This window comes from Panthera leo, chromosome C1 (assembly GCF_018350215.1).
Source record: "Panthera leo isolate Ple1 chromosome C1, P.leo_Ple1_pat1.1, whole genome shotgun sequence".
Lineage (NCBI taxonomy): Eukaryota > Metazoa > Chordata > Mammalia > Carnivora > Felidae > Panthera > Panthera leo.
In genome coordinates this window covers 72,779,706-72,791,119 of record NC_056686.1, presented here as the reverse complement: position 1 = coordinate 72,791,119, position 11,414 = coordinate 72,779,706, and the positions used below count along the sequence as shown (strand labels likewise).

At 38.1% G+C, this 11,414-nt stretch overlaps 1 protein-coding gene across 9 annotated transcripts in view; it reads right to left on the bottom strand.

Moving 5' to 3' along the window:
- Positions 1-6,358: 6,358 nt before the first annotated feature.
- Positions 6,359-11,414, bottom strand: part of SH3GLB1 (SH3 domain containing GRB2 like, endophilin B1) — a 34,876-nt gene continuing 29,820 nt past the window's right edge. For all 9 annotated transcript variants that reach the window (XM_042952492.1, XM_042952494.1, XM_042952497.1 and 6 more), the window contains 2 exons: positions 7,195-7,420; positions 6,359-6,828 (listed from right to left, as the gene is read on the bottom strand). In XM_042952492.1, coding sequence (XP_042808426.1) covers positions 6,721-6,828; positions 7,195-7,420 — 334 coding nt within the window. In that variant the 3' untranslated portion in view covers positions 6,359-6,720. The remainder of the gene's footprint in view (positions 6,829-7,194; positions 7,421-11,414) is intronic.

The window sequence follows — 11,414 nt, the reverse complement described above, 5'->3', positions numbered from 1 at the left end:
GTGCAAAAGGAGAAATGTTTCTTAGGGCAAACATACATTTAATAGCACCAAGTCTGAATCATTAATAGATCTTTTGTAGAAATTAGAATGCTGGAAGCAGCTTCGGGGGTGCTGGAACTCAGCTTTAGGTGAGCTAGGAGTTAGGGGACACCAGGTCCCTGTCCTTGAGCTCGGCTATGTTGGCAAGTAATTGCAATTCAAGGCAATAAATGCTATAGGTGAGTTACACGTATAGATATATGGATAATTAATTCTGCCTAAGGGAGTCCAGAATATCTTCGTAGAGGAGGGAGCCTTTGAGCTTGCTCTTAACAAATGAGGGTCTTCAGGCAGACCAAACAGAAGAAACTACACAGAAGGCAAGCAGCCATCAGAATATGTGGTTGCTGGGGATTACCCAGTATTTCAGACACTGTCACTAGAATGTGACACAGGGCAGAAACATGTGCGCTGAACCCCGCAATGCATCAGGCTTCCAAATATTTGCTGTAATAACAGCCCATTTTCTTTTACCTTATAATCATTTAACTTCTGCTTTGTTCTCACAAACCTGAAGCCTCTTTAGGCTTTCTTACTTACATCCCTCTTTAGTTCTCTTATTACTCAGTTTTTATTGGCTGAGTAGCTCCCAGTTATAATCAACAGACTAGAGGCTAATTTAAGCTTACTGGGGTTCATCCAAATGTGACGAGTTGGTTTCTGGGGTTTTGTCTGCTATGATTACTGTAGCTGTTAACCCTGAGACATCTATGTTTTGGAAGTACTGCTGAGCAACTTTTAGAATTTAGATACATCTCTAAATTTCTTCCATTATGGATGGATCAATTCTCTGTCCTCTAGTTCTGGAGATGCTATTGGGACTTAGCAAATTACCGTTACCTGTATATTGAGCTGAGCCCTTTGTGCCAGGTTCTCAGACTAGTGTGGGGCAGTTTCCATTAGGAGAAGTCTGGCATGGTCGGCCTGTCCAGCTCACCATTTTAGAATAATCTGATCACCACTTTGTTATGGCCATAAAAGCATAGCAGTTGAAATCTTCTATGTTACACCTTGACCGAGAGATTTATTCTGGTTAGGTACTTGAATGCCTAAGTGTGCAAAAATTAGCCAGCTTTTTAAAGAACTAGATTTTGTAGGTATAGCAGGATATACCAGGCAATATCCATTTATCACGACAGCTTCCAGGAAGATTTTATTCGGCAACAGCCGTGATATTCACTCCACTGAGGTTGGTAACATCAACTGCCCTAACACACTCAGCTGGAAAGCGTAATAAATTATTATCTATTGGGTGCCAGGCACTTTGTAACATGGTACTCCTTTCAACCCTACAAGAAAGGTTTATGTTACTCTCATTCTAGAGTTGAGCAAAAAGGCTCAAGGAGGAAAGTCAGTGTTCTGCTTACCTTCCAAAGTTTTTACTTCTCTTTTTATAGCTAAGCTTTCTAAAACCAACTACAAGCCTGCATTAGAATGCAGAGGGGCCCCATTACAGGGGTGCCTGGGTGGTTCAGTCAGTTTAGGGTCTGACTCTTGATTTTAGCTAAGGTCATGATCTCCTGGTTCATGGAATTGAGCCCCGAGTCGGGCTCTGCACTGTCAGAGCCTCTCTCTGCACCCTGCCCCCGTCTCTCTCTCTCTCTCAAAATAAACAATAAAAAAAATTACCACAAGGTTCCACTCAAGATTGTTCTCTTACCGTTTCACCACAGTCAGAAAAGTGATTGTGTTTCCAGGAGATTGAATTAAAGGAGCAAGCTAGTACTACAAACATTCCCAAAGGATTACAAAACACATAATAGAAAGTAGGACAGTAAATGACGTCACATTGGAATAATTTAAGACTGATCTTGTCTTAATTTTGCAGGGTCATTTTACCTTCCTCTTACACTTCAGTTTTAAACTGAAGGCCCTAAGAATATTTAGTTGGAAGCCCTCCAAAAAGAAACAGTATTCTTTTACGTACTACTGATAGAAGTGTAAATTGGTGTTTTCTAGGGGGCAAAGTGGCAGTAACAGAAGCTTTTAAAAACTGGCATATTCTCTCCACTAGCAATTCCAAGTATTCATCTTAAAGAAATATTAAGAACACATAAAAGATTTAGCAACACAATGTTCTTTAGAGCAGTTTATTAGTGAAAAATTGGAAACAGCCTAGAAGTCAACAATAGTTTAATAAAATGTGGCACATATGATGGCATACTGTGCAGCCATTAAAAAAGATGTAGAAATAGATTCAACACAGCAGGATAGTTATGGTATTGTCAAGTGAAAAAAAGTTACAAAACAGTACGTACAACTTGATTCCAATTAAAAAAAAATGTACAAATGCACAAAAGAGTCTGGAAGGCTATATACCTCAATTAACAGTCCTCCCGGATGGTGGGATGATAGGTGATTTTTATCTTTCAAACTAAATTTTCATTTTTTTTCCCTTTTTACCAACACATCTATGACTTGTATTATTAAAAAAGCATGAACAATTCTCAAAAAGTCTCCTGTGAAGTAGGAATGAGAGTGGAGCTTAGTAACCTGAGGCACAGGGATGTAAACATTAGTCTGAAACTGCTTTAATGGCTTGTCAGGGTGCTTTGATGTCAAACTGTCACTGTGTTTAAGTGGAAATGTGGGTGGTCGTAGAGCTTACCCTTCTTCAGACTAAGGGATTCATTCCTAAGAAACCTTCCACAGCAACCAAGAACTGGCATTCCAAGCAAGATTTCCCTTGCACACACTAAGCATACCTTTATCTCACCCAATTGTAACAGAGCCCAGCAAGGTGCCTCTACCCTTGAGAACGGTGCTGGGTGCCAGTACAGAAGGCAGGGAAAATTTCTCAAGTGATGTCAAAGAGTACCTGAAGGTGAAAGGCAAGTTTTTTGTTCTACTGAGGTGGTTCTCAAACTCCCAAAAACAGATTGCAGGGCCTTACCCCCTGGGTTTAATTCAGCGGATCTCAGATAAGGCTTACGAATTGCCTTTCCCCCCCTTTCATTTGACAAGTATTTATTGAGTACATAAAACGTGCTAGGTCTTGTATTGTTGGAAATTTGTGATCAAAAGAATTATAGCCTCTATCTCAGAGAGCCTATATTGTAGATTGACAGATATATATTAAATAAATTATAAAAGTAACTCTATATATACTTAACATTATGATAGTGCTAGAATAAAGATCAGAAGACAATTTTTGTCTTAAAACTGTTTTTTAAAAATGTTACATGAAAGAACTAAGACCAGTTCTATAGCCCCTTCAAGACAAAAAATTAAGTACAAACAAAGTACTTGGAAATACGAATTAGCATTTTAGACAAGTCCCTAGGTGATGCTGATATTGCATCTTAGGGTCTCACACTGAGAACCACTGTGCCCTAACTGAGTAGACTTTCTAATTAGGATAATGTGGGAGGAAGGGCACAAGGTAACAGCCATTTAACCATCTGGGGGAGGGGCTGAGGCAAAGCTAGCTAGCTATTATGGCTCCTTACTCAGGCTTCAAGTGTTACATACTAGGCAACACAGATCTCAAAATTTTAAGCATTTGGGAGGCAGGGAAGAGATTTTTGAGGAATCCTGTCAACAAAGCATGGAGGTGAGCTGAGCCTCTGGGTAAACGGAGCTGTTGCTTCTTGTCCTGCACTTGTCACCTCTCCCACAGTATCTCAGAAAGGTGCTCCCGTATCAGCTCCTCCATTCACATTCTGTTCTTTTGTCCTAGTGGGTAACAGCAGACTGTGTGGATGGACTCGAACCCACTGGTGACCCTAGCCTCAGGTTTCTTATTTCTCCTGTTACTCAGAATGAGGCACATTCCCATTTCTGGGACCTAATGTTCTAATGAATCAGTTTTTCTGATTTAGCACCATAAAAAAAGATTTAACACCATGACCTTTCAGGTTAGATTACTTTGACAACAGATGTAGAGGCAATCCAGTAATTTTTTTCAGTCTGCAAAAGAGCCTACAATTATTTCCAAGTTTATTACATCATTCGTATGTGCATCTTTCACGTTACTATACCTTTAAGCTCTGGGCCACAGAGCTTATTTAAATAATTTTAAATTGCACCATAAATTATTAGGCTTCCCAAGCTTTTCTTCTATGCCTAAGAAACTTTATGGGCTTTTACCTGAGTAAAAATTAAACTTATGACTTCATAAGTCAAAGCCAAAACCAAAAACCCACAAAAAACAAAACCAAAAAAACCTCCCAAACCAGCAAACAAAACTCCTTTAACATAAAAAGCAATGAACATGAGAACAAGCCCATATATTATGGTGGATTTGTGGTAGACAAAGGCACTAGAAGCCTTTGGACCTTAACATTATTGAAGGTTACTAACATTATTGGATTACTATAGTCAACATTCATTTGATGGAAAACAAAAGGTTCTGATAAAACTTATGCTCTGGTGAGGTTAAACCTAGATCTAGGTCTGATTTAAAGGGGGTAGAGGATACAGTTAAGTAGAACAGAGCTTGGATATAAAAGGTATCTCTGGTACACAGTCATAAACAAGGCCTATAGTCTGGATTGGTCAGGAAGCTATGGGGGCTAACAAAGGGAAACTGGTATTTACAGAATGTTTCTACTATGTGTCAAACTTTTCCCTAAAAAAGACTTACCATACAAGTTAACATTTGCTATATAATCCTCACAATAACCTTAAGGTGGCATAACTATTATCCCTATTTTACTAAAAAGGAAGCAACAGTTTATATAACATTGAAGCTCAAAGAGCACAGGATATGAGGAAGACTGGATCTGAACTCAGGGTGGTTTCACTCCCGTATGCATACTTTTTCTCCTTGACTACTCTACTCCTCATAAACTTCACTTCCAGTTGCTGTTTAAGTTGACCTAGATTTTTTCTGTGATCTCCTAAATCCTAAACCTGGACTGATGTAACATAAAAGATGGTACTCTCGGCTGGCTACAGAACTTCCCTTCTGGGGAAAGAAAAAGTTCACTCACTTGGCTGGTGCTATAGCTAACTAACCAGCTGGAACACCTGTTAGGGTTACGAGTATGGTGATTCACAGTGTGAATCAAAGTGTCTTTGTACAATTATAAAATTGTAGAGGAATGTGTCTCAGCACAGAAATAAAAGGGTAACAACTACTGTTAAAGTTTGGACTGTGGGCTAAATTACTATCAACATGTTGACAAAGTTCTGATTAGGAGCTCTTAAATAAATTTGAAAATACTTTTTGTGTTATGTGTTCATTTTTTAAAGTCCCAAAAAGTGTTTTAATGCATTAACATTCCCTGAAGAAATGAACTACATTTTTGCACTTCACGAGTAAGCCAGAATGAACTCCTTTCAATTGTCAGAACGTGTCACATTCTCTTGGCTCGAGGCTCTTTTTCCCTCTGCCTCGAACACTTCCCCTCCATACCATCTCCCACTCCCCAAATCCAAATTAAGTGACTCAAAAGGTCTCAAACACAACACCCTGCATTCCTTCTATCATGACATGGATTCTGTTATATGGCAACTGCCTATTTATTTCCTTAAGGTCTGCAGGGGGAAGGACTGTGCATCTTGTTCAGGGTAGTATCCCCAGATGATCAGCATAGTGCCTGGCCCTCAAACAAATGTTTGATGAATGAACGAATGAGAATGAATGCAGAAGTCCTAACATGGAAACAATCTGCTGATTCACAGCAATGCTCCAAACAGCAATTTTCTGACCGTAAGTGTGTTTCACAACCGGAGATCCTGATCAAGATAACCTAAGTTCATTAATAAATATTCAAAATTTTATTAGTAAATTGAGTAACCAAAAATGTATTGTTTGTATGCAATTTTCCTCTATAATGAGTGTAGTTGCACTAATCAATATTTTGATAAGAATTTGTTGTTCCATAAGAACACATTCTCTTTACTGAAATATGTTCTTAACAGATCCAGTTCTGATTATGCATTAAATTGTGCCAATTAAACAATCTTAAAAACATTGTTTAGCAAATTGAACTTGTTCCAGATGTTTTAGAACCTTAACGAAATATATACCAGAGAAATATGGTAATCCTTTTCAAGGATTTCAAGGACTAGTTGTTCTTAAATTTAAAAGAAATCATTCAGCAGTGTTTAATAACCAACCCCCCCCCCCCCCCAACACCAAACTTCCGAAATAAACCATTGAGATACAATATTGAAATCACTCCATTTCTGTTGGAAAACAAGGTAAACATGGTAGATTCACTGCATTTCTGTTTATGGAAACATTCAGAAATATTATATTTTTCACAAAAGAGGCTTACACCCTAGAGCTCTTTTAAAACCAACAGTTTAAAACAAATTTTAATTTTATTCTTTGGCTATTAAATTATACCTAATAAATGAGTCACTGATATCAATTCACAATAAATTTATTTTACATAAAAGAAAAAGCTTGCCATTAATGAAAAAATTCAGTAGAAAACAGTTCTTCTGCTTTAAGTTGGAGCTCAAAAGTAGAAGCTGCTTATTAGTGAAACTCAGTAGAAAGGGAATTTTGTAAGAAAACATTCTTGGCATGAAAGCACTAACATAAATTCTGTAATGAAATATTTACCATGCAATTTCACTGGCAGAAAGGCTGGTTTCTGATGGCTGGTATTTCTTTTCAGTCTCCTAAGAACATTAACATGGAAGATACTTAAACCTGCTTTATTCAGAGTTAATTGTATATAAATACTGGTGTCATGATGGGTAATCTTTCCATAGTCCACCTATTTAATTGAGCAGTTCTAAGTAGGTAATTGGCACCCTGCCCTTCTGATTTCCCCTTTCCCCCATTAGCCAGTCTGAATCCATTCCAACGACACTGAACACAGTGATCACCTACAAAATAAAATATTTCCAGTTATTAACTATGTTAGAAAATAAACATCTGTAACTTGTTTAAGCTATTCATTATCAAAGTTCTTTAAACATTATTAATTTTGCTGAAAGATAAAGGATTTTATTAGAGGCAGTTTTAGAAATTTTCTAGTTATTTAGCAGTTAAAAACTTTAAATCTGTGCTATTCTATTAAAGAATAGTAGTTAAAATTTTTATAAAATGTTGATATAACCATCTTAAATCTATGAAAGCATTCATGATAAACTATCTCCCAAGAAGTAATAAAGAATTTGCATTTTATTATAATACTAGAAGGTATGTCAATCTATGATACAGTTTTCTTCTTAAACCCATATATTACTCACCTCATCCGCCAGAAGTGATAATTCACTACTGTTTGCAGCATCATAATCATACAGAACCCTGGCCTTCCTGCTGCCACTGCACTCCTTAAGGTCAATGAGGTTGGAAGGGGAGGTGATTACCAGACCACTTGTTGAAGTCAAGGCAGAAGAACCAATCACATTTGATGAAGCAGATGGTGCAGGTGCCACAGAAGTCTGATTGTTGTTAGAATAATTGGATGGAAAACTGTTGGGAAAAAATGGCCAATTATCAATTTCCAAGTGACTATAGCTTCTGAATACCGCCACTTGGTGGCAGTGTTTACTTTCTACCAACTTCCACTTTGGCTAAAGATTTACAGATGTAATATTTTAATAGCAAAGTACCCTAACTAACTTATGCCTCTTAGGCCATAGAGAGGAAGACACAGAATCTGAAGCAGGCTCCAGGCTCTGAACTGTCAGCACAGAGCCTGATGTGGAACTTGAACTCATGAACCGTGAGATCATGACCTGAGCCAAAGTTGGACGCTTAACTGACTGAGCCACCCAAGCGCCCCATGCAGGTGGTTTTCAAATATAAGTACTTGGAAGTTTTTTTCAAAGCTGTCTTTACAATTATAAACTTGAAGTTTAAAAACAAATCCCCCCCCCCAAAACAAAACATGCTATTTCCAGGAAAAAATGAATTTATCCTTAAAACACTTCCAAAAAACTTCTACTAGTATGTTTTATTAATCTTTTCTTGCCTTTATGAATTGTTATATAAAAATATCAATGAATAACACTTCTATACTAGATACCACCACAAGAGTGAAGTCTTCTCAAGTTAATTCTTTGAGAAATATTTGAATAACCAAACTCTTTTTATAAAACTGATCCAATCACACTTTCCTATTCATTCAAATGACAAATATTTATGGAAAATCTACATGTCCAACATCACTACCACAAGCTAAAGACACAAGGATGAAACAATACCCTTCCTTTATGGACATAATACACAAGGGAAGGACATGGACATACAAATACTATGTTATGAGTAATAATTACCATAATGAAGACTCGATGGGAGAATAGGGCAAATTTCACAAGCTTATTCTGTCTGTATTTTTTGTAGGGGAAAAATAGTAAAGTTTTATTAGAAACTAGTGAAATCTAGGGATGCCTCGGTGGCTCAGTTGGTTAAGCGTCCAACTTCAGCTCAGGTAATGATCTCATGGTTCGTGATTTCAAGCCCCGCGTTGGGCTCTGTACTGACAGCTCAGAGCCTGGAGCCCGCTTCGGATTCTGAGTCTCCCTCTCTCTCTCCCCCTCCCCTGCCCACACTCTTGTCTCTCTCTCGAAAAAATAAAACATTAAAAAAAAAAGTTTTTTTTAAAAAGAAGTTAGTGAAATTTCTGTGACAAATGTGCTTGTAAATATTTTAAAGATAATTAAAGTTTTCAATTTAGTGTAAAGCTACTGTTTCTCCAATACTACATGGAAAAGAGCATAAAATGGCTGGCCTATATTCATTCTAATCCAGCCATTTCTAAGGTTGAAAATTTCCTATGAAAATTCATATTTAAATTTTAATAAATATAAAAGGTCTCATCTGGTAAGGTGGGTAAAATTCATCCCTAAATAAAACACAACTTCCTTCTTCTCTTTATGACCACTGTGCCATCTGGAAATCAGTCAGCCAACAACACAATTCTCGTTAGTCTCATAACCTCTTCTCTAAACCTTCCTTCACCCTCTTATGCTTGTGTTTATTTTTCATACTTATTGAGTCTACAAGTGGATGGAGTAGGAGTTGTATGGTCCTCATTACCATTTCTACACTCTTCTAACCAATCTTGCCCAATCTTGGAATTTCAGGTTATTTGACTCTTTACTACCCATCACCTCTTGTTGCCATCATCTATGGATGTTTCATTCCCTTCTCCATTTCTACAAGATTTTAGTTCCTGGCTCACAGATACTGTATCTCACCTGGTGATTATAATATCCATAGAGACAATTCTTCCAACACTTTGCCTTTTCAGATCCATGGTATCTTCTCTTTCTGTACCTGATCCTGTAGTTCAGTCACCCATTTCTACTGCCTCATCTAGACCTCATTAATTCCAAAAATTATAACCCTTGCAATAATAATTCCCAACATCCCATTGTCTGACCATCATCCTTTTTTTTTCCCCAGTACTCTCCAACAAGTCTATAGTGGATCTATGGTCCTACTAATACGTCCTTCATGGCCATGGTAATTACTATAATCACTCCCTTGCATATGTCTTCATCTCCTATATTCCTCACTTTAAATTACTCATTTGGTAAAAATCTATGAACCTACTCAGTATCCATGTTATTTACTGTTGAGAGGAGAAAAGTACAAAACCATGTTGTCTGGCCTTGCCCTTGATTTATGAGTAGGAACCTCAAGTGGGTCCACAATGCTGCTTAGCAATTACTATACATTTCTCTAGGTCCATTCACTTTCCATTCTTCTAATATTTCATACACTTTCATCCATCCTCAAAATTCTAGCAATTTCTCCTCTAACCTTATATTAGGTTGATGAGTTGTTTCCTTTTTCACAGAGAGGAAAAAGAACAATCAGGACACATCTACGTGTTTGTGGTCATCTCTCCTCTTACTACAGATGAGCTGTCTATGCTTCTATGGCTAGTTTCTCCACCTGTGCACAAAATCTCATTTTTACCTCTCAAGGATATCACGCTAGCAATTCTTCCTTTTCCCATGCTATCTTATTTCTCTATGTGCTGTATCATTCTCATCAGCTTGCAAACATGCTCTGATTTCTCCTATCTTAAAAACAAAAATCTGCGAGACCCACTTTCTCCTCCAGCTACTACTTCATTTTTCTGGTCCTCTTTACACTAGAACTCCTTTGAAAGATTTATCTAAACTTACCATCATAGTCCCTCCTCTTCTGTTCTCTTACACTGTAGACATGATCTGGCCCTATTGTTCCACCAAAACTACTCTTGTCAAGGTCAGCAAGGACTTCAATGTTCTAATCCAATGGTCTATTGACATTCCTCACTTCACTTGACATATCTGGTGATCACAGTGGATCCTTTCCCTCCACTTTCCTGTACCTTCCTCACTTGACTTCCAGGCAACACTTTTGGTTTATATCTTACCTTACTGTTCATTCCTTACCGCCACTTCCTTAGCTGTGCTGGAGTACTTCAGGGTTTAGCCCTTAGCCCTCTTTTTTTCTCTGCCTATATTTACTACCTTTCATCTAGTCTGAGACTTAAACATCCCTGATATGCTGACCACTCTCTAACTTGTATCTCTAATTTAGCTCCCAAACTCCAGACCTGCATATCCTAAAACTGGGCATCTCCACTTAGATGTTTAATAGACATTTCAAACTTCATTATGTCTAAAATTGGGCTTCTGGTGTAAAACTGGGGTGATCTACCACCCCAACCTCCTCCTCCTGTGACATTCCCCATTTTAATTAACTACAGCTCCATTCTTTCAGTTGCACAGGCCAAACACCTGCAATAATTCTTAACTCCTCTGAGCCCTATGTAAATGAAGTCCGTCAACAAATCTTGCTGGTTCTACCTCTAAAATGTACCCAGGGTTTGATCATTTCTACCACATCTATCACATTCACCATGATCCAAGCCACCATCATCTCCTGACTGGATAGGCTAAAAGTTTGCAATCAGCTCCAAACAGTTCTGTGTGCTTCCACTCATGTCCTCTAGCATTTATCTTTAACAGAGCAGCAAGAATAGTCCTATTAGATGCTAGGTGAATCTGTCACTCTTCAGGGCAAAACCCTCAAAGGCTTCTCACCTCTGAATAAAGGCCAAAGCCCCATGTGTCCCAGCTTCCCGTTTTCGTTTTCTCCCGTTTTCTCGATTCATCTCCAGCCGAGCCCTCCTTACTGTTGCTTGAACATTACAGCTATGTTCCTGCTTCAGGGTTTTGTACTTGCTGTACCCTCTCCTGGAGCAATTTTTCTCAGATGCCTGCATGGTTTGCTTCCTCTCATCTTTCAGGTCTGTCTTCTCTAACTAGTGCAAACCTTTACCCCTAACCAAGGCACTTCTCCACTTCTTTTTCTTCACAGCATTTATCACCTTCTAATGTAGTATGTAATTCACAGCCATATCGATTTTCTACTTCCCTCTGCCCCCAAATAGATGTAGGTTCAACGAAGACAGGGATTTGCTCTGTTTTGTTTACGCTGTATCCTTCATGCCTGGAATAGT